Raw genomic sequence first — 27434 nt, 5'->3', positions numbered from 1 at the left:
TCAGATTGCTGCCGTCGCTGTAAAAGCAAAAGCAATAAAATGACCTTGAGCAATAAATGATATTGTTATCAGTTGCTGCGATATGCACTCTGTTTACTAATACTGTTGATATTTAACACACTGAGGCGTTGAAATTAGAAATGCAGTCGAGTAACAAATGGAATAAATGAACTTTTTTAGTTACACGCTACTTCAGAAACTCACATAAATATGAACTTTAAATAAGGGCTGTATGTGCCGATAGATTAGAGCACTTTATACAGTTTTCTAAGAGAGCGCGCTTACTTAAAGACTTGATAAGAAGCCAGATATACTAACGTATCATTGCATTGCCAAACAGTGTTAACTGTAGATTTTTGTGAGATTCAGCAGTTTTTGGGCCCATTGTTCTAGGGCGTAATTGGTTGCTCCAAGCTTTAGAGAAAGAGTACAATACTGGAATAAGTTTGTTTGGATTTGCGCTCGTGTCATAGGGTTAACTCTGGTATTTGACACAACAGTTGGAGGTGCAAGGTAGACAATAGACACAAGCCGAGCTCCATTCAAATCATTTTTCCTGTTGTGCTGTTTTCCTTCAGGAGTGTCGCCTGCACCGTTGTTGAGATGTTGACCCAGAAACCCCCGTGGGCCGAGTACGAAGCCATGGCAGCCATTTTTAAGATCGCCACCCAGCCTACAAAGCCCGCGCTTCCCGAGGGTGTGTCCGACGCTTGCAGGGACTTCCTGCGGCAGGTGTTTGTGGAGGAGAAGTGGAGGCCCACTGCAGACTTTCTGCTCAGCCACCCATTCGTTCAGGGCAGCTTCTGAGCTCCTGTGGATCCCCTTCCCCTTCCCTGCCTGTGAGGCCTCCGTGGCCCCGGTGCATCCCCTCCTCTCCGGCCCGTCCCATCCCCAGGGCCCCCTCCCCTCGTCACCAAGCTCCAGGGCTCAGTACCACTCCCAACTTCCTGTTATCCACCACTAGTGTCTGCCTTGTCGAGACTCCTGCATCCTACTAGCTCCACCTGGACTATTCCCTGAGAGGGAAGGGTGACTGCTGTTAAGACCTCCAGAGTCCTCTGAGGTTTTGCATGGTGTTCCCTCAGGAGGGCACTAACAAGAAGGCAGTCTCACAAGCTCCAGACTGCTGTCCTTTTAACAAGCGCAGGAAAAGTGACCAAGGTTAGAGCAAAGTGTTGCGTCTCAACCTTTAGGTATCACTTTACACCCACTTACTGCTGCAGAACAGCGTCTCGGGATCGAGGAGACGTAATTGTGATTACATTGATCACACGTGACCGTACTGTAAGTTTCTTATCAGCCTAAAGAAAGCTGTGGGCAGAATTTAAGATGGTAAAATATTTTTCTATGATGCATATAAAGTCATCCTAGCAGATGAGATGTCTATTGTCATTCTAGAAAAACAAAATGTAAATGTATTTTTTGCCAACGCCTTACAATAAGAATTTGTAAGTAAGAATGTCTTTTATAACGTCTGCGAGGGTCACCAGTACCCTGCTTTCATAAGCACTCACAAAAACAAGCCCATTTTAGGAAGGATTGTCAATGTTGCACTTTTTGATATCATGCATTGAAACATTTCCGACGTGCAGGATAATCAGCCGAGGAGATATTTTTCTATTTGATGCATTTTTTTTTATATATTATTGAGAATTGTGTTTCAGTGTAAAAGAAGAAAAAGAAGAAGCGAACTGTTTTTGCGCATTCGTGTGCAATGTCTCTTAAGCAATACCAACACTACTGTTGTCATTCCATCCTCCCATGCAGCGAGCCTTGTTCCATTCAGAAGTGGCCAAAGAAACGTTGCAGAGACTGAAACCTTTCGATAACTTTTAGAAAACGTGCAGTATTAGTCATGTCTGACTTTTTTTGCCACCTCAGAGCCCCATATAGCCTTTCCTGTGTTATGGCAGCTTTGTGCACAGACCAAATCGGACGCATTAACGTCACTTTTTTTTTTTATAATTTTTTTTAAAGATTGTGAAATTAGACCGAAGGAAGCGTCTTGTTTATATTTTTGCTGTAACTTCACCCCACGCCTTTATTTAGCTTTCCACGCCATCTCGAATGGGTCTCTTAATGACTTTGACGGCACACCGTGGTCTCTGTGACGTCATGTGAGGCGGAGCTTATTATTACAAGTTGCCAAAAAAAACAAAACATTGAGTTGGAAGGATGGAGTGGAATGATGTGTTCTTTAAAGTGGAGATGAAATGAAAGTTTAACTGTGGGGTGGGGGGGTCGATGTCGGAGGTGTCGTGACTTGCTGTAACACACAGGCACTTAAAAGAATGACGATCCAATCTTTTCAACCCTTAGTGCCTTACCTGAGTGTGCTTGCAAACACAAACGTTCACTGCCAAAGCAGAGAGCTTCCTTGTAAGGCGAGCGGCTGTTTAGTAGAAAACACACGCAGGATTAGCTGAAAATCTTTTATATGGAAAAACCAACAAAAGATTATACTGTACATACATATTGTTCTGCACTTTTGTATGAAATTTCTTTTTACATTATAAACAAAATCTATTTGAAATAGCTACGTTATACAGTAGATTGTACTGTGATTTAGACAGGAGAATGAATGGTTGCCTCTTTTAAGAGAAGGTAGGCAGGATGAACAGACTGGGAGGCTTTCGAATGGGACGGAGTTTGTTTGGTCTGAATGACAAAGCCTTGAAACATGAAATGTATCAAGTCATTGAACTTTTGTACATTTAACTTAATAAATTGAAGGTCTTAAGACTATGTTTCACAATGATTTTTTTATAATTTGCAAATTGAATTAAAAGTTGACTTTTATGACACTTTTTTCCCCCATTAATGTATGTATTTATAGTTGTGATCTCATGATTGATAGATGGATGGTTGAATGCTGAAATTGATATTTTCTTTTGGACTCTACCAACAACTTTCTTATTGGGCTTATGATTTGGCAGCTGTACCTCCATGGTGGGAATCTCCTGTTTCACCACATCCCAAAGGTGCTCTATTGGATTGTGATATGATGATTGTGGAGGCCATTTGGGTACAGTGAACTCATTGTCATGTTAGAGAAACCAGGCTGAGATGATCTGAGGTTTGTGACATGCTGTGTTATCCTGTTGGAAGCAGCCATCAGAAGATGAGTACACTGTGGTCATAAAGGCATGGACATGGTCAGCAGTAATACTCTGGTATCTAAACAATTCTTAAAAAGGCCAAAAGTGTATCAAAAAAAATCCCCCACACCATTACACCACGACTGCGCTTAACTGCTGGGCAGGTTCGATCCATGTTTTCATGCTGTTTACACCAAATTGTGACCCTGTCATCAAAATATCAACAGAAATTGAGGCACATAAGACCAAGAAATATTTTTCTAATCTGTTCTGTTTCAGTGTGCCTGTGTGAACTGCAGGTTCAATTTGCTGTTCTTTTTCGACAAGAGTAGCACTCAGCATGGTCTTCCATAACTGTAAACAGTAGGGATGGTTGTGTGGAAAAATCCCAGTAGATTAGCAGTTTCTGAAATACTCAGACCAGCTTGTCGGGCACCAACAACCATGCCACGTTCAAATAATTTAAACAGCCTTTCTTCCCCATTCTGATGCTCAGTTTGAACTCCTGCAGGTATTCTTGACCATCCTTAAATGAATAACAGCCACATAGCTGATTATATGTTTCCATTCCAAGCAGCTGGACAGGAATAAAGTGGCCATGAGTGTGCATTTTATTTCACCCACTTGCTTAATTCTTTTCTATTTAGATCACAGGTTCTCAAATTTTTCTGAATCTCTTACAGAGAAGAAAATTCTCCATGGATCCCTTCATAATCGTAACGTTAAGGGTATTACGCTTATTACTATTTGTGCTGTTTACATAGGTATTCTTACTGGGCACATGTGATGTGACCTATCAAAATCAAAAGTTTCTTTTGGCACCAAGATAAAGTGGATGGGAGTAAAGGACACAGCATGATTGTTTTTGTCATAGATTATCTCCAGCTGTTGATATGTACTTTTATATATTACAGAACAGCTTTATAAATTATTTTGTGGACCTAATGGCTATGGGTGTAGACACATGGGGTTTTTGTGACGTCATTTGTAAGAGGCTCGGTTAAATGACTGAACCTTTTGTAATTGTGCCTTACGTTTTTATTACTTTGTTGTTTTTATATGTCAGTCTAACTGAATAATAGTTAATAGTTATAACAGACACATCCCTATTACATGGTAACTCTGTTTTAAAGAAAAAATGGGATGTAATTTAAAATTGTGTATGTATATTCAATTCAATTAAGACTCAATAAAATAGCTTTTCTTCAACTCTGCAAACTCATGGTTAGGACCATATTTTCATAAGACGGTATAAGAAAAGGCAACACACAAACACACTACTTAGTTATCCAAAGACAATACGAAATATGATTTATTTTTTTAAATGCCAGTATAAAGCCTAATTTGAAAATAACACAATATAAATAGTTAGATAATTTTGACTAAAAACGATTAACACCAACACTGTCGGAGCAGCTGTTAGAAAACCACCTTACAAAACCTGCCGTTTTGTAACGTCGTGTCTGAAAACGTGACTGCCAGAGAGGAGCCGCCGAAGAGACAACTGACGCTAACCCGGGAGGTACAACTCTCTGACACCGAGGTCTCTCTTCCTCAGTGCTTAAAACAAGACTATTGCTGCTGTGGTGGAAACAAAGCAAACATGTCTTCCTCCCGTACAGTAATATGTTTGCTAAGAAACGACTTGCGTCTCCACGACAACGAGGTAAGAACATGAGTTTGTAGAAAAAAGTGCGACGTTGTTAAACTTAAATGTTTTAAAAAAAAACACGATTACTTCGCATGTTAATTATTTGATTTGTTGACGACATTAAAGAAATTGTTTAAACATGTTAACGTCGACATTAAAATTACAATAACTCCAATATAGCCTGCAGCCACGTTACAGCGGTATTACTACCGGTACAAGACCTCCAGAATAAAAGCATGTTCCCCAAAACTAATGATTACACACTTTTAATTTTTAAACTGGACTGCTTTTTAACCCCTATCCTGTTTTAAGTATCTAACACAGTGGTTCTTAACCTTTTTGGAGGTACCGAACCCCACCAGTTTCATATGCGCATTCACTGAACCCCTCTTTAGTGAAAATAAAATAAGATTTTTTTCAAATTCAAGACATACATATGTTTTTACTGGTGCACAAAATGAGCCGTGCATGTCACGGCGGAGGCTCTGCCGAACCCCTGAGACCGACTCACCGAACCCCTAGAGTTCGATCGAACCCAGGTTAAGAACCACTGATCTAACACTATCGAAGGTTATTTTCGTAGCTGCAAAAATTGCATAAATAAATCAAAATTTCGAGTTAGTATCTTGACTTAATAGCTTAAAAATTCGAGTTACGTATCTCGAAACTTCGACTTACTCGAAAATAAATTCCAAATTTGGACTCTGCCCAATGACTGTAGAAAACATTGGTTCTGCCTGGCATTTCCCCCCCCCCCCCGGTGGTGGAAACAAGCTTCCACAAACTTGTGACATCTAGTTAGAATTTAAAAAAAGAAAAAAAGAAAGAAATATATATAAAACTGAACCAACCCCCCCCCCCAAAACAAAAGCATTGAGCATGCTTGCTAACTTTCAGGGAATTTTAAATATTAAATTCAATTTTCGTTTATTAGGTTTTCTTTTCTTTTCTTTTCTTTTTTTTTTTATAAAGTAAACCATATCTAGGGTGGTACTGAGTGGTTAAATGTACAGCAACTTAAGAAAGCAACAGCAAATAGAAAAACAATTCAAAAGCACACAAAATGTATTTATTTAACACAATTCAGTGAGTCACATACTCTACTTGGAGGACAGAAACAAGCCCACCTCTACCATCCATATCAATAGTCAAAGGTGTTTCTATTGTAAAATCAAATGTGCTGTTTCACATAATTGCTGCAGTATGTTTATTGTATGCTCGATATGCAGCTTTTCCACTGGGCCCAAAGAAACGCTGAACACATAGTCCCGCTGTACTGCTTCGACCCCAGACACTATGTGGGCACTTACAACTACAGCTTACCAAAGACTGGGCCTTTCCGTCTGCGCTTCTTACTGGAGAGTATCAGAGACCTCAGAAACACACTGATCAGCAAAGGCAGGTAATAAAACTATCACTCACAAGATTTTTCTTTACCTAACCCCACTGTCAAGTTTCGCCTTTGCTACACTGTCGCTAACTCACAGTCTCTATGAAAGGTTTATAAGAGATCAGTTTACTTTTCTATCATGTTATTGTTAACTCAGTGAAGACACTGGCCTTGGCTTTCTAGGATTGAATTGATACGTGTAACAGAATCAGGACGCACCTGGACTTACAGCGGTTATGTTTATATTAGCATTGCTTCTGCACACACTGTTCCCATCACTTTTTCCTGTCAACTAGCACTCTACCCAGGATGCAGCTTGCCTGGCATGGAATGAGGCTTATATATGTGTCTCTGTGTTTATTTTGTGTGTGTGTTTGACAGCAATCTCGTGGTGAGACGGGGTAAGCCAGAGGAGGTAGTTGCAGACCTCATCAGGCAACTGGGCTCTGTCAGTAGTGTGGCTTTCCATGAAGAGGTGCTCTCTCATATTACAGATAACAGCAAAAGTGCTGTCTGGCCATTGGAGCGTGGTTTTCACCATCATGTGCTTTTTCTACAGGTTACCTCAGAAGAGCTGAATGTGGAGAAAAGGGTAAAAGATGTGTGTGCACAGATGAAGGTCAAAGTTCATACCTGCTGGGGCTCTACATTGTACCACAGAGATGATCTTCCGTTCCCCCACATGTCCAGGTGTGAAAGCAGATACAGAGAGGAAGCTACCCTTTTTGTGAAAGATACACTGCAGGTTAAGAAGTGCCTTGTAATATTTCCCTCTGTTTTTAGGCTTCCTGATGTGTACACTCAGTTCAGAAAGGCAGTGGAGAGCGAGGGCAGGGTGAGGCCGGTCTTCTCAACCCCAGAGAAGCTAAATCCCCTTCCTCCAGGCCTCGAGGAAGGAGCCATTCCTACAGCAGAGGACCTGCAACAGACAGGTGAACAATCCACCAAGACACATGTCCGCGCATTTATTCTATGTGTTTATGATTCAGGATGTTTATTATGTCTAAAGAAGCCTAATCATGAAACACTTTTCCCCTTCCAGAGCCTGTGATTGATCCTCGCTCAGCCTTCCCCTGCAGTGGTGGGGAGAGTCACGCCCTGGCCAGACTTAAACACTATTTCTGGGACACTGTGAGTGCAAAATGTGTTTTACATTAGCTGCTGTTTAGAGAACTATGGAGAAAAAAAAATCCCAGATGATCTATTAAAGATCCTCCATGATGTCTGTTTTAAAGGATGCAGTTGCAACGTACAAAGAGACTCGTAATGGTTTAATCGGTGTGGATTATTCCACCAAGTTTTCACCTTGGTGAGTACAAATGTATCACTGCCTCTCTGCTCCACTTTGCTACATGGAGTTTAATGTTTCATTGAGGTAATTCCCGTGATTCTGTCTAATGGTGCGGCTTTGGTATCCTGCAGGCTGGCAATGGGTTGCATTTCACCCAGATATATTTATCATCAGATCAAGCAGTACGAGAAGGAGCGGACAGCTAATCAGAGCACATATTGGTGAGCACACAGGCTGGTGATATGTGAAAATCTATATTTGTCATATTTTATTTTTTCCCTATCTGATGAGCTTCCCTGCTGTCCTACAGGGTAATTTTTGAGCTTTTGTGGAGGGACTACTTCAGGTTTGTGAGTGTGAAGTACGGAAATAGGATTTTTCAGGTCAAAGGTACAGTAAGCTGATGTTTTTATGTTACTTTTATTATTATTGTTGTTGTCTGCATGAAAAGGTATATTTCATGTCACTGTGACTTCAACTCAGGACTTCAAGACAAATCTGTGCCATGGAAAAAGGACATGAAGCTATTTGATGCATGGAAAGGTTTGTGCTCTTCACTCATCCTGCATGAATTATTCTTTGAACTGAAACAGTACGTATAGTATATGAATATAAAGGTGAATTTATGTGCAACTGGAACGTACAGAGGGACGCACCGGAGTGCCTTTTGTTGACGCCAACATGAGGGAGTTGGCAGCGACCGGCTTTATGTCCAACAGGGGGCGTCAAAATGTCGCTAGCTTCCTCACAAAGGATCTGGGCCTTGACTGGAGGATGGGAGCTGAGTGGTTTGAGTCCCTTCTGGTAAGCAGTAGTTGTTTATTATCTTTATAAATTATTTCAAAGCTTAGTTGTTTAAGAATATAATATTCAGATATTAATACAAAACTCATCTTTTTAAATGTTCCTTACAAAGATCGACCACGATGTCTGCAGCAATTATGGTAACTGGCTGTACAGCGCTGGGATTGGAAATGACCCCAGAGAGAACAGGAAGTTCAACATGATCAAACAAGGCCTCGACTATGACAATAATGTACGTTTGACAAAGTAAACACCGTTTCATTTCCTTTTGACATTTGTCTAAAACTTTACCTTTTGCGCTTCAAGACAAAACTGCTGAGTCACCTGTTGTGCAGGCTTTGCTGTTTTATTATTGAGATTAAAAATAGGGCAAAATGTGAGGAAATCAGTTTTGACTCATCGGTTTGCGTTTGTCTTTCAGGGAGATTACGTCCGACAGTGGGTTCCAGAGTTGCAGAATATCAGAGGAGGTGATGTGCACACACCATGGTCACTCAGCAACGCTGCGCTGGCCCACGCTCATGTGACCCTCGGCGACACCTATCCCGCTCCCATTGTTACGGCACCTGAATGGAGCAGACACATTAACAAGAAAGCGGTGGGTGTCTGGGGGAAGGGAAGTAGTTAGTGTGATTGTGTAGTGCTGCTATATTAGTGTTTAATCCATAACTGCTGCAAATAAAAGCGCTTAGATATAAATAGACTTACTCCACTATTGTTTGTACGTTCTAGTTCTTGTACTTCTTATCTACTACAGCTCTAAGGCCTAATTGCACTTTTAACCCACTACATGTATCTGGCAGATATTACTACATGTTACTCTTCAGCTTTATCTAAACTTAAACTAAACTTTCCATAAATAATAATATACACTTATATCTCAGTAAATAGAAAAGCGTCTGCTGCTCCAGTCTATTTTGGGGCCCCTTGTCACGTTGTCACCAGTTCCGCAACAAGAGAAACACTTCCCCTTAAAGTGTTTCATTTATTAAAATCAGAAGAGGTCGACACTTTCATTGTGTTGTTTTAGAAAATAAAAAAATGTTAATATAATTTGTGACATAACATTGTTTTTGTGTCTTTTCTACCCAGTGAAATATCTTGCCATCCCTCAGATGTATTTGAAAACAAATTCTACATTTCTTTCCTTATTTTATTTTTAATTGTGTGTATTTTCTTTTATGCAGTTTTAAAAAAGTTTTTTTCTTTCTTTCTTTTCTTCAGGGTGGCACAGGACCTTCACCAAGAGGAAAGAAAGGCCCGTCTCACACCCCCAAACAGCATCGGGACAGAGGCATCGACTTCTACTTCTCCAGAAGCAAGAACCTGTGAACACGTGGACGCTCCACTGATTTAATCTTGAACTGTTTCCATGAAAATCTGTCTGGCACGTTGATGTATTGATTCAGGGAAGCTGAAGAATGAGGATTTGAGGAAGCACATGTTACGGTGCTTTAACTTCACTGATCAGGCCATCAGTTCTGTAGAAAATTGCCACATCAAGGGCCTTCTATGGATCCTTCGCTGTGTTTCCGGCTATGCAGCGACTGTGAAAAACCACAATGTGGTTTTTTTATGATTCAGAATCACCTGTAATGACCTCATATGATGTTTTGAACAGATTACTGTTACTTTGTTCTTGCAGGTTTTCTGTGCATTTATACTTTGTTTTTGCTTTATGTGTGATGGTTACAAAACGGCTATATTAAAGTTGCTATCTGATGCACTAAATCTTGACCTCCATTTATCAGAGCAAGGAAGTCAGTCCGCTCTTTCTGAGCAGCTATACAGATGAGAGTAAACGGGAACAGAAAACGTGCGTGTCTATTTATTTTCAGTGGAGCTCGCTCCTGTGAGAACTTTCATTTATCCTTGACAAGCTCTCTTCTCTTGTGGTCGCAGGAGTAATAGTAATAACAATAATGTCGGTGTTTTAAAAATAAAAAAAGAATCGCACTTTGGGTTGTTAGCTCCACTTGGTACATAACACATCTCCTCCCCCCGTCTGTGACGCACTCCGGCGCAAAGACTTCACTTCCTCAGTCAGGTAGGTTGTGTTGTAGACTTCCGACACAATACAGCATTTCAATCACGTCTATCTTTATAATGTTTAGTCTTTCTTACTTATACAAAAAACTCCGTTAACTTAACCGGAAACTTTTGGAACATGGCTTGCGCCGACTCGAAAGTTGACTTGGAGAAGATTCCTCTCGTTGCGCTAAACATGAGCGTGAGGAAAAAGCTGGGACTTTATCTGAACCCCAAGCACACGGTAGCAGCGGACTGGATGGCGCTCGCAGAGGCCATGGGCTTCAACTACCTGGAAATAAAGAACTACGAAGTGTCCAAAAACCCAACCTGTACGGTTCTGGAGGACTGGCAGGCCCGGAGCACAGACACGTCAGTGGGGAAGTTGTTGTCAATGCTCTCGGAGCTGGACAGAGAAGACATCGTGGAGGATCTGCGACCACTGATAAGTGCGTTACTGCCATTCCACTTAGATCCACTTGTCTTTAATAAATAAATGCCTGTCGTCGATTAGGATTGATTTTTTTTTTTTTTTGCATTGATTAGGACCGGTCATAACTTCTGCTTATTCTTAATGCATGCTTGCTTTTGTACCCCACCTTGCCCCTGTCGCCTGGTTCAGGAAATTATTAACAATGAATTCCAATGTTGCTTAAATAGATCTTACACTCGTGACTAAGAGAGTGTCTTTCGCAATATTTGCCCAAATGCGTAGGCGTTAGTGTAATAACCGAGTTTAAACACAGCTATATGTCCATCACATGGAGTCTGCTGCGTTTGTACCTACATTCCCAAGGCATCTCCCTGAACTGACTGCATGTTTGCGCTCATGTGTGCCGTTTTGCGCCGTTTTGTTCCCAGATGAGGATGTCCGGAAGTACTGTGAGAATCTTAAAAAGAAAGCTGAACCCCCGCTCCAGGTTCCTGAGGTCGACAGCTGTGTCCCTCGCACCCCTGAGAGGTCTGGGATCACTGTGGATGATGACCCTGAAGGTGAGCATTTGTATGAACTTACAATAATATATATGCATACACATATGCTCACATTATGTCGAAATATTTTATAAAGAACCTCCCATTAGCATTAACAATAGCGCTTCAAAGACAGCGTAAATGACTCAGCACATGTCCTCTAATCTGCTCATCTTCAGCATCGGTGCAGTATTACTGCCACTGTCACTGAAAAGCTCTCTTTGCTACATTTGGCTGATATGGTTCTGCAGCCCTATATGCATTAGTTTTAACTGATTGCAGCTTAACCAGCTACATAACTGTGTTTGCATAATGATTTCCTTCACTTTGTAAATGTAGGCTTCCTTCGAAATTCACAATACTTATTAATATCAACTTATTATAGTTTTTTTCCTTAATAAACAGCACAGACTCATCTGTTATATATTCGAAACTTCGAGACTTTGTAGCTGTTTGTTTTTTTGGGTGTTTTCTGTGGTAAACTATCACAGGGGAAAAAACACTCCTACTTGTCACTTGTCTCTTCATCTGACCATTTATCTGAAGCACTAATCGTGCACTGCTACACGGCCTCGCTGCTCCTGTTTCCTCCGCAGCCTTGTGGTTTTCTTATTATTCTTATGTACTTCGCTCTAGGAGTTTTATGTTGTGTCAGTGATGTCAGTTTCTGATTAATGGCCCTCTGTGTGTGTGTTTGTGTGAAACTTTAACCATTGAGTTGAATCGAGATGTTTTGAATCCAGGGGTTCCCGAGATGTTTGATGCCTTCATCTGCTACTGCCAGAGCGACTTTGCGTTCGTCCACGAAATGATCCGTGAGCTGGAGCAGACGGACTACAAGCTGAAACTGTGTGTGTTCGACAGAGACGTCCTCCCGGGCTCCTGCGTGTGGACCATCACTAGTGAACTCATCGAGAAGAGGTGGGACACTGACACATTTACTAACCTGGTTTTTGTTTGGTCTTTTCAGTTTTTTTGTTTTGTTCTAATTTTAACTTGAAAAAGTGATTAAGCGAATGACGTTATGGGGCCAGGTGTGAGTCTGAAACTCCAAGTAGGTCATTATGGTCCAAAAAAAGCAGTTTACATGATACTGATTTACAGTTTGTTCGTTTTTTTTTTTGTTTTTTTTGCAATTCAATTTTGCATTTGTTAGTCAGATGCAACACGAATTCCAACAGGCGCAGCCATCAAGCATGCACTAGCGCAGGATGTGGTTCAGACTTGTTTGCCGTTTGGTTAATAATCTGTGTATTCGTGCCTGTGTGTGTCGATAAAATGTAGAAATGGAAAGTTCAGAGATGGTTTAGAAAGCCAGACATAACTAACGTCAGTTTCATCTGAAATTCAGATATTGAAAGTCACCTGACAGAAGAAATCCAATTCTCAGCCAGTCATGTTTCCTGAAATCTCTGTTTTCTTGCTCTCACAGTTTTTGCAACTGACTATAACATGTGACCTTGCACGCAGGTGTAAACGGATGGTGGTGGTGATTTCTGATGAATATCTCGACAGCGATGCCTGTGACTTTCAGACCAAGTTTGCTCTCAGCCTTTGTCCTGGTAATGCACACACACATATATAAATATTTTATATTAAACAACCCTGGTTTAATTTTTCTGGCTTATGCGTGCAGCTTAATCATTTATATTCTTTTTTTTCTATTTCAGGAGCTCGAAGTAAACGCCTCATTCCAGTGATCTACAAGCCGATGACAAAGCCCTTCCCCAGCATTTTACGCTTCCTCACCATTTGTGACTACACCCGGCCTTGCACGCAGGCCTGGTTCTGGACTCGGCTTGCCAAAGCTCTGTCGCTGCCATAACTGTGGAGCAGGTGGTTAATCATATTTCAAAGTGCCTTTTTGTTATTCCATTAAAAGATTATGTTGGACAGTGGCCAAATGCAACATTGGAGGAATCTCATGATTACACTGTATGTATATATTTTACTGCTTCAAATTGCACTTCCTTTGGAGACGATACAGATTCCTGCACACTGTCATTATGAAAGTGAGACTGGACAGTAGTATCCAACGCCAGCAAAGTTCTCAGTGCACAGAGTCATTATCATATTATGAGATTTCCTCTTCTAACAGGGGTTTTGTGTGGCCCTATTTTGTGTTTTATGTGTGTTGCATTGAAAAGAAGGGTACATTCTTTTGCCACTTCCTCTTTTGAGCAAACTTGTTCATGAAATTGAAGCTTAAAGAGGAAGAACTGTTTTGGCTCTGATACTTTCACAAGTTCAGTTCTACTGACAGCTGACACCTGCCTTTTTGTGCAGCAATTCTGTTACTGTGGGATCTCTACTTTTGAGTTTGTGTTTTTAAAATGCTCTTTTTAGACCAATTAAAATAATGTTGTTTTTTTTAAATAAACGAATAAAGTTAACGTGGTGTATTATTCAAAGTCTTTGTTTGTTTGTTTTTTTTAAATAAAAAATTAATAATATGGAACTATAAAATTAAATATACCTTTAGTTTCCCTGCATTTGTTGCGACTGTGCAAATCCTGTATGGTATAAAATAAACCACCAGAGGTCTCTAATTTAATGCGGTAAGGAAAACTGTGGTCTACGCTTTACAGTAAACGCACGAACACCCAATCAGAAAGCAGTATACGTGGTTCTGTCCAATCAGAGGCAGGCTCTTGCTGGAGAAACATGCCTCCTCTCACAGACTGCTCTTTGAGAATGTTAATCCCTGACTTTTCCCTGTCAGGTGTTTCAGTTGCCTAGCTTGGTGGTTTGATGTTTTCACATTGTACGCCATTCAAACTATATTATATGATGAATCAGTAGAAGCATAATGTGCTAATTTTAGTGGAAAAGAAGTGGTTTATATTGAGGTAATAAGTTGAACCTAAACCTGTAAGGGCACACTCTGGGGCGATGTCGCGTGGGATCCGCCATTAAAAGTGTGGCGGAAGCACTCGGCTTGTTTCGGCAGTTTTCCGAACCGCAGCACTCAGCGTCGATAGTGTGCCACACTCAATATGTCCGCCAGGAAGGGTCACATTTTCTCAGTAGGAATGCGGTAGGCGGGGCTGCTAGGCTAGTGTCAAACTTTGGGAATGACAGGAGTGCTGCAGGATTCGCAAAGAAGGGGAAGTGTCGCTCTTGTTAGTCCTGTTTGGATTACTTTGACTAATTTTTACGCCCGCTTTTTGGATTCACCACCTTTCTACACACAGAGAGTCCTGCCCCAGCGGATCCCTCAGCCATGTCGGAGGACCTGAGCTCCCAACCCTGGTCCATCAACAAAGATGATTACGAGCTACACGAGGTGATTGGTATGTGATCCTTAGCTTGTTAGCTACGTGTAAACCGTCAGTTTGAATTTCCCCGTGAGCTCTCTCTGAACGCAGGGGTTAGGACGATGAACACAAGCTCGTACCATTCAGATGTTAACCGAACAGAAAGAAGGCATCCTCCTTCTCCTGAGCTGCGTTGAGTTCTTCGCCTTTGGTAAATTGGCCAATTCTAGCCGGGCGGTGTTGTGACTTGGGCAGTCAGAGGAATGCCTCCCCCGAGAGCGATGACCCCGTCCGCTGGGGCTATGACGAAGTCGTAAACGAACGTTAATAACGTTATAGTCTACGTTCTGGAAAATAACTGCTTTCATTGAGCAGCTCTTCATACATGTGAACAGCTAGCTTGATACTTTCATAAATGGACTTTAGCTAGAGGACGCCGTATCTGTGGATAGCAATAGTATTAATTGTGTCACATTTAACCTGCAGGATTTATTTATTTCTTTTTTAATAGAAGTGACAAAGTTATTTTTTGGAGGGGGTGGGGCAACTAAAAGTAACCCATGTAAAGATACTGTAGCTAGGCTAAAACTTAAACCCACTGTGTTATTATTCACTCCTATCTCATTTTGTAATACACTAAACACAGGAGCTAAAAGCCCCCCTCCTCAAAAAAATAAATAAAAAAAATACATAAAATAATAATAATGATGACAGGGCAGAATTTGCAGGCTGTAGTCCTCAAAGTTGGGTCAATTCACTGCAAGAGCGTTTACTGAGGACCAATCAGTATTAGAGGGCTTCACAATACTAATCTCATGGCTAACATAAGCAATAATCTTTTAATATTTGCTCTTGTTCCTCTGATACTATTCTAAAGTTTAAAAAAAAAATTCCTGGAGGCTTGTTTCACCTTTCCTTGCAGCGTTAAGAGGATGACTTAATGAGGAGCTTTCACTTGTGTAGTTATGAAAAGTCCAGCCCCACAAATAGATGACCTGTCCTACCTTTGGGCTGGCTTTGTTTAAAAAAAAAAAAAAAAATCTCAAAGGGAGAAGGTGAGGAGAAGAGTGTGAAGAATATAAGCAAAGTATTGTTCCCCCAGACTGGTTCATTTGTGACTCTGGTTCACTTTTGCCCAGGCAGTGCATACTTCGTCTACAGGGAATCTGTATGTTTACAGAGGGTCAATTTTACAAGCCCTAAAGCACCCTTTTGTGTATTTTTAAAAGAGCTGAAATTAACTTTGACCCAGTTGTGCCCTCCCCAGTTTCTTGGAAAATTTGTACCGGGTCACCACGCAAGATAACGCCCTGAAATTTGGCATGCCCACAAAGATAAAGCCCTTCTTGTACAGCAATCAGCTCTGCTGTATTTTCCTATGAAGTGTTTTTAACACAAAATTGCTCACAAAAGTTTGAAACTAGTGAGACTGTTTCATTGTTGAACCGATTATTAACTTGGCCTCAGAAAGCGGTTGTACAGTGAGCCTTAGTTTTGTCCCCTCAGATTATTTTCAGGTTGTGCCCCTTAAATCTGAACATGCTGGTTTACTTTGCATGTCATCGAGTTTAAGGAGATAACCATCCGTGTGAGGCTGCATCCTCGGGCTCACACTTTAAACAAGAATATTCCTGTTCCTCCTCAGCTTCAAAATTACAGTCCCCTCTCTCTCTCTTTCTCTTTTAAAAGTTGAAGGAAAGATCTAAGATGCTGCAATTTCCTCTCTTGAGACCAACCATGAGAAGAGCTATTGGTTTCTTTTAAAAAAGCTAAATTTCCCTTTCTATTCTCAAAGCTTGTATGTTCTTCTTTAGTCCACGATTACGCTCTTAAAGACTTCTTATGTTCTTAGCACAAGTGGGAATCACATTAAAGCAAAGTCACACAGTCTTGCCCTCGGGAGTTACATATACGTTTTCATGTCATTGTGAAATAACTTGCTGAGTGTCTTCTTTATCATTTGTTTCATAAAACGTCAGGCAGGAAATACAGAAAAATCCTCATGACACCAACTTAAATCTTAAGGTTGTTTGTTTTGAGACAAAACCAAAGCGACTTGCTATTGCAATTACAAGGTTGAAAATGGAAAATCACAGGCCTTTTTCTTTAAGAACCTCATCTCACTTTCTTTTTAATTTAATAAAATAGACGCTGACTTCTTCGCTGCTGATGGACTTTCAATAGACGGACCAATTGGCTTGGCTTTTCTTTAGTTTGTAGCGCTCAGGTATTCATTAGTGGAGCTAAATTACTACTGCAGATAAGAGCAGGAGCAAGCCCGGCTCCCCTCTGAACCCTCCTCTAGTCCTCATCCTAGCAGAAAGTGTTGCATAGATACTGTATAAATGGTCTCTTTTCATGGAGATGCTGCACAGCTCTCTGCTCGGCTGAGAGGCTCCTGCGTCGAGGATGGCTCTGTATACACAGCGTGCCCATCGAAGCTATTGTTTTCTGTAACTTCCCTGGGGAAAGAGGACTTGCGATTACATGGTTCACACCCACTCTCTCCCTCTGTTAAGGATTGGATCATACTGGACATGGTCCATAGGAAAATAATACAGCTCTCTCTCCGATCCTGGATCATAATTTGGATCATTCATGTTGGCAAATCTAGACTGGAAACTTTCTGCTTCTAGTGTTTGTATCCACCAGCAACCATGTTTCCTCCCTAATGCTTGCTCTGTCCCTTAGATGGCTTTAAAAAAAACCTTCAGTAGATACCACAACAGGATCCAACCTCAGGCTAAGATATCTGTAATTTAATGCCATTTTAAGGCTTTAAGATTTAGTTTTTAAAGTAGTTCAAGCTGGAAGATGAACATGGAAGAGGAATATGCACTAAAAGGCTGTAAGTGCTGGACCGGTGCAGTTTCTAGTCATTTGTGACATTTCTCGTTGTACCTTTGAATAACTTGTGGAATGTCAGCCAGGTATGCAGAAGAAATGTAATAAAAGACAACTGACGTCAGGCACTGAAATGGCCTGGTGAGAGCAGGAAAGATATGGTGAGAGAGCCGCTGTCACATTGCAGGCCACAGCTGAAAAGGGGAGACATTGACTCAGGCCTTATTTCGTGACATAAAGTATTCTTGCATACAAGCTGGATTATTTTGTATGTCATCGAGTTTTAGGATGTATTGTATACAAGTGCTATTTTGCACTTGTATACAGAGAACGCATAGGTACAGGTGAGAATAAGAAACCACAAAAACATCATCCATCTGGAAAACATTTTGAATTGACTTTTTGCACTTTCATGGACAGAATAACATAATTGTATGTTTAAAAATTGCTTTTAATACTTGGATGAAAATCCTTTGCAGTCAATCACTTCCCAAAGGCTAAAAACTATGGACGGCATCCAATGCTGCATTTCCTCAGTTGCTGCTTGTTTTTTGGTCTTTCCACATTCAGTTGTATATTTAACAACTGAGCAGAGTGCTCTGTTGGGTTGAAATCAGGCGACTGATCTGCTCGTGCTCGTTTCTTTACCCTGAGAAACTCTCGGGTCGCTTTTGCACTGTGAAGTGCTTTCTGATCGATTTTGCAGCATTTGAGCTGAGAATGTCGCCCTGTATGCTTCGCAATTCATCCTGCTGCTTCTTGGGAGCAGTCACATCATCAATAAACACTACCGACCCGTTCCACTGCCAGCCATACGTGCCTGAGCCATAACATTGCCTCCATTATGTTTGACAGATGATGTGGTATACTTCAGATCGTGAGCTGTTTCTCTACTTCTTGATACTTTTCCCATCCAGTTATATTGTTAACCTTCATTTCATCTGTCCAAAGATTAAATTGGACTTTTTTAAGGACTGTGCAAACTCTTTAAGATGTTTTCTGGCAAAGTCTAATCTGTCCTTGACTGTAACCTGTGCTTTGCACCTTGTTGTTTAACACTCTGTATTTACATTCCATCACTTGAATTTAGACCTTGACAATGTTACTCCTACTTCCTTGAGCATGTTCTTGACTTTGTTAGACGTTATGAAGTTATTTTTCTTAACCATGGAAATAATTCTGTCATCATGCACTTTAGTTGTCTTCTGTGCTCTTTCAAGCCTTGGCCACTGGTTTTGCTGTCTGATAAGTTTATTATGATTTTTCAGTCTAATGACTGGCCTCCTTCACTTACATTGACATCTCTTTGGGCTTCATATTTAAAATTGCAGTGAAAGGCTATTAGATAAAACTCAACACTTTGCATCCACTTCAGATATTAAGGAAATGGGCCTCAGGTAATCACGAAACTAGTCGTGCCTCTGAAAATGGTGGACTGTACATATAAATGGGTGTAATTCCTAAACAGTTAAAACAAAACATTTGTAAAAACCCCTCGAATTAAAGCTGAAAGTCTGCTTTTCAATTGGCCATTGTTTGTTTAGTGGCAAAACTACAAAAATTCTGACCCCATGATCTGTATGTTGGCTCTCATTAAACCCTCATTACAGTATTTAGACTCAAATGGTAAATGCTGTTGCCCCCCAAAAAAAAAATCTATAAACTTTGATGTGTCATTCACAAATAACAGGGTTATAGTATAATGCTGCCATGCCAAACTCAACTTGTTTTGAGGAAACATGCTTACTGAAAACACTTTCTTCTTCTTCTTTTTTTTCCTTCTCCAAAGATGCTTCTCTTACACAAGTTGTTTTCACGCTGTATGCAGCTGTACTTGCTATTTGGAGGCAAGCGGGTTGTTGCACATACAGTGTTTTAAAACTAAATGTGATGAATGATCTTAAACTTCCCTCTGATGGTAATTAAGACTCAGACAGCTTCAGACAGTAAATGGACCCTTTGGTATATGCAAAATCTGTAGGGATGCTTCCTCTTGACTCAGCACTTGGGTAATTATAGATCTTAATTACTGGAAACCAGGAAGAAGTATCCCCACTCTAACTGCGTTCATACAGTCATTTCTTTAGATGTTTTGGCTACAGTTCAGACAAAAAGATAAAAACAACACCTGAAAATCTTGATTTCTATTAAATCTATATGCGTATGAAAACGCATAGAAATAACCAAGGTAGCGTAACACCATGTCAACATGTCACATTTTCAGCTGCCGGCTGGATCGTCTTCATTTGATTTCGCCTAATGAATTAACTTAATATATGAATTTAATTTTGCCATCAATTTCCAGAACAAGCAAAATGTCGTCGTTGTCGTTGTTGTTGTGCTGCTGGAAATAGAAAAAAAAATAAAAATCTGAGCCAGAACTTTTGAAGTATTTGTTTTCATTTATGTGGTTTGACAGTAAATAAAGTTGATTCATTTATTTATTAATTAATGCACAAAAAGGGGGGGGGGGGGGGACAGAAGAAGAAGAAAAACTACTGCTTTATATCTGCAGCCTTTGTATCTGTGCCAGACTGCTTAGTAGATTAGATGCTTCAAAGCCCTGGCACTACTGCAGTGCTTGCCTTTTGTGAGTATGGCTCTTTTGTGTGCTCTCTCTCATTCGGGGAGAAAGGTTGGTGATGATGTGCTGTCTGTAAGAATGACGGTGATGTGACTGAGGCTTATTTTGTAAGATCTGGATTTTTTCTTTTTTTTGACTTGGCTGTATTCAGTGAGTCATAATAAGGTCAGACTTCTTCTCAAATTGTTATTAGCTTGCTGGCTTTTACCTAATGCATTTCCCTCTGTGTGCATCATAGTATATTTACTTAATTTATGGGTTTTTTTTTTAGAAACTAAAAGATGAGGTATTTAAAAATCCTTTAAATGAACACGTAGCAGACACACGCCTGCTCTGTGAAACTTTGTGCTAAGGTGGGGGAGTTGCAAATAGCAGCTGATAAATTGGACTACATGTCCTGGTGGCTCTTGGTACCCTTTGACCGCGCCTGCTGTTTACCCAACAGCCTTCCCCTTTTCCATGCTCTCCACACACATGCTCTCCAGCCTGTCCAGCCACCCCTGACGACTCACTATTTGTTTGTGTGGAGGAATTTACACTCCACTGTGTACAGGGAAACTGTCTCTCTGTGGTTCTGCCAGGGGCTGAACTCCCATCACTGGCCAGCCTCCAGAGGTTTGTTTGGTATTGGTGCAGGGAGTGGAGGGGTCGGGAGGGGCTGGAGGATACATTTACAGCACTGTTCAGCCACCCCTACAGCGTTCAACGGTGGAGTGATCCATGATTACTTGGACGGTGCAGAGTTGTGCAAGGACAACCGCACATTATGAAGAGGTTACAATTAATAGATCGCACCCACCCTGTAGGAAGTAGGATTTCATATTTTGTGTATTCAAGATCAGTGAGCGCTGCTGTAGAGGGATGGAGGGGTGGCAGCGAAAGAGGTGGGGAGAGGACAAGCACTTTTAGTTAGCAATATTTCCTCTGTGCCACTGTTGTTTAAAATACAGAGAAAACATATATTGTAACTTTCTAATGTTTGCAGGTAACAGATTAACATTTGATGGGAACATTTTATTGGAGTTGCAATAATTTGATAAGTAGTCATCAGCTGGAATCGCTTTTTTCTTTTGTCCTTTTCAGTCACCACATCCTTTGCTCCACCTTGCGTTGTTGGTTTGAAGAAGGCAGATACATTAATTATGACAGAAACTTGTACAGGATAAATTGGGATACACAGATTTTGCCATTTTATCCTGTACAGAGCTTGAAAATACGCAGATATCTTGAACAAAAACAGCTGGATTATGTTAACTTCATGTCTGTCATGTCATTAGTTTTTAATTTGAAAAGAGTTGGGTTTTTTCCTGTAATATGCCCCCTTTTTAAACTTCTATAAACAACAGTCTCAATGAAAACTCCAAACAATGAGGACTTTGTTAATATTTGGGCATAGCTTAATATGAGCGCACTAGAGGTTAGAAAAAGCATACTGGGGGAGTGGGCCAACTCACCACTAACTCCTTCACTTACCAAAGCCTGTTGCAAGAGGAGAATGTGCTACTTGCATTGGCAGGCGTCACTTATACACGAGAGATCTTGTGGAAGCAACCTTGTTTGCGCGTGCTTGGTGCTAAATGAGAGCAGTGAGGGGGCAGTGAAATTACTGCGCACTATACAGGGGAACATTTACATGCTTTTAGTCCTAAAGTATCATGTTATTCAAGATAATGATCACCCACTTGTGTTTAATTTGCCATAAACTTTATTCAGATTGCAATCTACATTTTTTGTTTTATTGTGCATCAGATTAGTAGTAGGCTAAACAGATTTAAGGGTTTAACGTATGCATTACACTGAAAATGTTGTGTATTGCCAGCTAGAGTTTCTGCTCTGTAAGCCCTGGTTTTTCACTTCAGTAATAGAGCAATGTTAAAAAAAAAAAAGAGGGAGAGGAAAAAAAGGGACTTGTCAGGGATGAAGCTCTTAAGGATATGTAAGGTCAAGCAGTCACTGGCTCCGATCAAGCCTGCTTCATGAGAGAGGATCTGCATGAGCGGATTCATAATTGATGAAAAAAACAGTTAAGCCGTACCAAAGAGAATTTGGATGACATGTCGGAGTATAACACGGTTTAACCTTCTTGAACTCTGAAGGAATTTGAGGTAACAGATAAAAGTTATGTTTATTATCCTGCGGTAGCCGTGAATTTTGGATGTGCTGTGCAAAAGGCTTGAGCCACCGTTCTATTTCTTTTTATTTTGCTTCCAAGGAACCAGATTTTCTTGTAGTTTTCAAAGTGGTCTTCAGCAGTAGTTCATTTTCGGTCCAGTCTTTATATCTTTATACTTTATATAAAAACAATAAATAAATGATAAAGATAATTAATACTCTACTGTGAGTAATTTAACCATTAAAAAGTCACCTAACTCAAAGGATTAACCAGTGTTTACACGTAACGGACAACTTCACCAAGAACCAATTTAAACTATCTTTAGACGCTTTGTTACTAGCAGCCTGTCACAAAAACGGCTTATTTCTTTAGTTAATCTATGAAAAAATGCCAAAGATAACAGTTTGACGAGCATAAAACAGCATTAAAAGCCTCATCAGAAATGGTCTCAGTGGATGGGTGGAAGTCAAGAAGCCATTATTAAGGAAATGTAATGGAGAAAAGGCTGAGGTTTGCCAAATTACATAAGAACTGGACTGAAAATCAGAGGCAGCGAGTCTAATGGAGTGATGGAGCCACATTTTTGGTTCGTCCTCAGGCGGTGAAGGCTCTGTCATGGATATATATATCGGTTATTTCATTACATATAAACTCTATGTGCTTAACACAGAAGATAAAGACATCAAAACCTGTGTATGACAGTGCATTGAGGAAGCAATAACAGAAAAACAAAAACAAATCAATCACAAAACCAATGAAATCCCAAATAAAAGTTACTATAGGACAGTTTCCTCCACTGAGTGGCTTGAATCACCGTTAGAGTCAGGGTAAAGAGTTCAGACATCTGGAAGGAGCTTAAAATAAAAAGGAGATGGCTGATGTGTATCAAACGGTGATTAGGATTTCTCTTTGATGTCTTCTGTTGGAAGTTTTCAGGGCACATATAACTTTTGGAAAACGCCACCATCCGTCGGGAGAGGCTGAAAAACATTGCCGGGGAGATGAACTATGACCCACCTTTGAAAGAATGACCGATCAAGGTATTAATAACTTGTTTTCTTGTGCATTTCAGGGAGTGGGGCCACAGCTGTGGTTCAAGCAGCCTACTGTATACCACGCAAGGAGAAGGTGGCTATTAAACGCATCAACCTGGAGAAGTGCCAGACCAGCATGGACGAACTCCTGGTAAGACACATGACACTGCTAATTAAATGTATGTCAGACTGAACAGTTTTGTGATCTTGTTACCTTTCATGTGTGATCAAAGGCCAGCTACTCCCTTACAGCACAAGATTTCATTTAGGGCTTTGTCTCTGTGATCTGTACATGTGGATGGAGTTAGTTCCACCTCTGCTTTTCATTACTCGTTTTCTCCGAGCCCTCCTCCAATCATCCCTGTCACTTCAAACACTATTCTGATTGTTCTCTGAAGGAGGACTCCACTTATACTGCCAGGAAACTATTAGACCACCACGGGACATCTTCCTCAGGGCTGTATTGGAGCCTTCAATACAATCGTTTGCTGCCGCTCTGAACATTTGCTTTATGACTTGTGGTTCAGATTTTAACGGGAAAGGTAGAGTGATTAATGAAGTTCCTCTGCAGAGAGGGGGGAGGAAAAAAAATAGGATTCTTGCTCGTGGCTCCTGTTCTGGCTTTGTTGATGAAAAGAAGTTTCTCACGCAGCTTATGTATTTGTCTTCTTTTTACCTTTGTTTCCCACTTCATAACAGGAAGATGGTTTGCTGACAGTTCTCCTATTTCAAAGCAGGGCTTTTTAATAGCACACTACTTGGCTTGGACACAATCTAGGCCAAACTGTGTATTAACTGTCAGTAATGTTTTTACAGAGCGTGCACACACACTCCAGATTTCAGGTCTTTCAGGTGATAAATGAGCTGATGTATAGACCAGAAGTCTGCTCTGCTACTCATCCAAGACTCTGTGGGGGTAAAAAAACCTGTGGGAAATGAATATTGTGTAAACCTATATGTGTGCATAGAAGATCACGATAAGAGATTGCTGTTAGCTCACTTGCAATACAACCTGAAAAGGATCCTATCCCCCTGCTAGCCCTCGAAATTCTGGAGGATGAATCAGGGGAGTGTTGCTCCCGGATTCTCGGAGCAGGCAGTCACATGGAATACAGCAAGATCGGATTTCCTGCCTACAGTTTCTCCCCTAGCTCCACATCCAGCTGGGTGCCCAGTTAAAGGATTTACTCTGTGAAAGAGCTGCTTTAAATTAGGATGCAACAAGCGTTTGAAATTCTTCCTTTACACTCTAGATGTAGAAGGCCCTGAAGTTTATAATTGTTACTGCTTTTAAAGAGATGAACGTCTTCCTGTTGAGGTAGTAGCTGATTTTATGCTGCGTGGATGAGTTTTCAGCTTTTAAAGATGTTTAAACTCCGTTTTGCTCATTACGACCTGTGATCGATATTTTAGAGGTGTTAAAAAATATAAATTCCAAAAATTAAAAATTGGTATTTCTGACAACAAGCAGTCTAAATTGAACCATTTCTGAGAACTAGATGACAAAGACTGATTTTTGGTATATTTTGCCTTAGATTTGCAGTAGTTGTGTGTGCACGCTGTAGTGACATCGAGTCACAGTGAATGTGCGTGTGTGTAAGGTCCAGAGTCGCTGATAATGACGTAAACATTGCTTCTATAGTGGCTTCTCTGTGTGTCTGCCATCAGTGTGTTTCTGTGGCACCAGTTTGTGAGCCACCACTGTATTCAGTTGGGGACAATAGCTCATTTATTTTTTGCTCCGTTTCAAGGCCATCGGATACTGCAGATACTGAATAGATCATTCCTTATATAGAGAAAATCTAAGTGGCGTGAAGTGGTACTCTGTTTCCTGGAAAATGTAAACTTATTTCGAAGGCACAAGCTGGTGATCAGCCTGGCGTCATTGCAAATTTTTAGACCCATCACAAGATGGAGAGACGAGGTCGGTGTCACTTCCTTTCATGTTGCATCACTTGTGTCACAAGGTCATTTTAAAGAGCATCTTTGCTTCCCTATTTTACCCACTCGTGGTTTAGAAAAATGATGTGTAATTGGCAACCGCTGCTATTATTGCTCTATATATAAACAGTATAATTTCAGTTAAGGAGAGCAGCAGTTTTATTCTTCCGTCAAAGGAAAATCACCAGTATTGAAATTAAACTGTTTTAGCCAAGTTGGACTTAATTTAATTAAGAATTAAATACATTTTTGTTTAACAAATATCAGGAAAGTACGCAGACTTGCACTCACTGGCCACTTTAAAAGATCTCTGTTCAACTGCATGTTAATGCAAATATGTAATCAGCCACTCAGAGCAATGCAACTCTGCTTTGACCTGATAGGAAGGCGGCAGCAACTTGAATAACCACTTGTTACAACCAAGGTATGCAGCAGCGCATCTCTGAACACAACACATGGCAAACCTTGGAAATGGGCTGTAGCAGGAGAAGACCACCCTGGTGATCAATAGAAGTGTTATAGCTAACTATGTCCAAGCCTTTGTGGGTATACTTTGTGTACCCACTTTCTGATGGCTGCATCAAGTGTGCTAATGTGCCACAGGATAAGCTCAAATAATCTCAAACTGTTTTCTTGAACATGGCAGTGAGTTCACTGTATTCAAATGGCCTCTGCAGTCACCAGACCTCAGTGCAGCAGAGCACCTTTGGGATGTGGTGGAACAGGAGATTCACATCATGGCTCTGTAGCCAAGAAGTCTACAGCAACAGTGTGATGCTATCATGTCAATATGGCCGAGGTAATGAAGTAGCCAGTGGGTGTAAGATAACCTTAACTACATGCAGAGCAGTTGTACCTCCCGGAGGCCCATTGTGAGTCAGGGAAAGACCCCGGGCAGTCTCTTATTGAAAGATTTTAAAAGGAAAAACAAACCTGAAATATGAGAATTTTTGTTGTTGTCATAATATAATCTTTCTGTAGTGTTGAAGAGCGCATGTCGTGTTCAAAATTAAGGACAAATGCAGGCGAATTTTCTGTTAAGTGAGTAAATCCCAACACAGTGCCACACTACCAGGTTAATGTTTGTACCAAAATAATTATGTAATAAAAACAGAGTGACTAAGTGTGTTTTGGTGTCATTTACAAGCCTGCAGCTTCTGTCCTCTGCTGGCTCTCTGGATGTTTCATACACATATATACACAAAACGCTATTTATTTTTTCCCCGCCCACATTTTACCAAGACATGCCGCTGTGCTGCCCAAGCTCTGACCCTGAGCTTTTTGTTTAACTGTAATCATTTAAGCATAACGCTACCCAACCCGTGAACAGTAGCCAATCAAACAATGACAGTAAAGATGACAGTTTTTGCAGTGGCACCAGGATTCTGTCAGTAGCATTAAGCCAGGAAGTGAGGGGTCTCTGAGGAGATGAATCATTTATTACATATAAGCTAATGTACATACTCATGCAGCTTATGAATATCACACAGATGGTCATTAGTGTAGTTGATTCGACATTTTGTCCTATTTAGGATACCGAAGGTGCTTCTTCTAATTTCTTCAATGGCTTAGATATTAAAATTATAATTGTAATCTGGTCCAGGTGAACTTATTTGTTGTGCAGAGGTGTGTCAGCTGTGTGCTTTGCAGGTTAGATGCACTGAATGAAACGGCTCTATGCGCTGGCATGAAGTCATCGTAACACCCAACAAAGGCCAGGGGAAAGACTGGTTGGAGGAAGTAGTTTTGCAATTTTTATGATTTCAGCTTCAGTAATCCCTCAACAGAAAGCATATAGAACATGTGGATGACAATGAGGTCTATCAAAAAAAATGTCTGACAACAGTTAATGGTTAGCACAGTGACTACATTGCTCAATTTAGGTTTAATGTTTTGACCAAGTTCCTTTTATTAAGAGGATTGAAGAAGAATTTCACCTGTTGCATAAAGTACAAAGTCAAGGACATTGTAGTTTATGCAGGTAAAGTATTTGGAAGATACTTGAACTACTTTTAAGACAAAACACAACGAGTGAGCATCAAGTATTGAAGGTTGCACAGTTAAAAATATAAAAATTGTGTTTTGTGTCATGAGAGCATTTCCAGGATCATTGCTGCAGAATGGGTTTACAGCCACCTAATCCTCACAACAAAGAGTCTCCCTTTCTCACATCGTCTGCTGGAAAAGATGAGAACTGCCAACTGCCCGAGTACCATATATCCCCTGTTATCTCATTGTTTTTCTCTGCTGGGGTTACCCTGCCTGGTCCACAGAGCAAAGAAGAGGGAGGGAGAGCCTGTCTCACCCTGATGGGGAAGACGACTCGCATGGTTCACTTTCATTGACAGACTTAAATTTATTCAGCTGCTTGATGATCAAATATAACTTAGTTTAAGAAGCCAAGTGTGGGTATGTGGGCTCACCTGT

General features: G+C 40.7%; 4 protein-coding genes across 5 annotated transcripts in view; all 4 read left to right on the top strand.

The window, feature by feature from the left end:
* The window catches only part of map3k22 (mitogen-activated protein kinase kinase kinase 22), a 41881-nt gene extending 39074 nt beyond the window's left edge, over positions 1-2807 (top strand). Inside the window, exon 18 of one of the 2 annotated variants that reach the window (XM_080865172.1) lies at positions 579-2807. In XM_080865172.1, coding sequence (XP_080721298.1) covers positions 579-807 — 229 coding nt within the window. In that variant the 3' untranslated portion in view covers positions 808-2807. The remainder of the gene's footprint in view (positions 1-578) is intronic. The other variant, XM_080865171.1, reaches the window with a different exon arrangement.
* A 1728-nt stretch (positions 2808-4535) lies between these two features.
* cry-dash (cryptochrome DASH) lies at positions 4536-9981 on the top strand. The gene is made up of 14 exons (XM_080864160.1): positions 4536-4764; positions 5979-6151; positions 6521-6614; positions 6699-6829; positions 6923-7071; positions 7182-7270; positions 7375-7448; positions 7562-7651; positions 7741-7820; positions 7914-7973; positions 8077-8234; positions 8347-8466; positions 8656-8832; positions 9459-9981. Exons 1-14 carry the CDS (start codon positions 4702-4704, stop codon positions 9564-9566), a joined length of 1566 nt encoding a protein of 521 aa, XP_080720286.1. The 5' UTR covers positions 4536-4701; the 3' UTR covers positions 9567-9981.
* A 268-nt stretch (positions 9982-10249) lies between these two features.
* myd88 (MYD88 innate immune signal transduction adaptor) lies at positions 10250-13645 on the top strand. Its single transcript, XM_080864161.1, has 5 exons — positions 10250-10711; positions 11124-11255; positions 11978-12155; positions 12705-12796; positions 12905-13645. Exons 1-5 carry the CDS (start codon positions 10402-10404, stop codon positions 13057-13059), a joined length of 867 nt encoding a protein of 288 aa, XP_080720287.1. The 5' UTR covers positions 10250-10401; the 3' UTR covers positions 13060-13645.
* A 797-nt stretch (positions 13646-14442) lies between these two features.
* The window catches only part of oxsr1b (oxidative stress responsive kinase 1b), a 43293-nt gene continuing 30301 nt past the window's right edge, over positions 14443-27434 (top strand). The window contains exons 1-2 of the mRNA XM_080865983.1: positions 14443-14527; positions 23105-23217. Coding sequence (XP_080722109.1) covers positions 14458-14527; positions 23105-23217 — 183 coding nt within the window. The 5' untranslated portion in view covers positions 14443-14457. The remainder of the gene's footprint in view (positions 14528-23104; positions 23218-27434) is intronic.

The sequence above is a fragment of the Rhamphochromis sp. 'chilingali' genome (genome assembly GCF_963969265.1).
Source record: "Rhamphochromis sp. 'chilingali' genome assembly, chromosome: 18".
Classification (NCBI taxonomy): Eukaryota; Metazoa; Chordata; class Actinopteri; order Cichliformes; family Cichlidae; genus Rhamphochromis; species Rhamphochromis sp. 'chilingali'.
The sequence above is the reverse complement of the archived record's forward strand: the minus strand, read 5'-3'. Positions and strand labels throughout refer to the sequence as shown.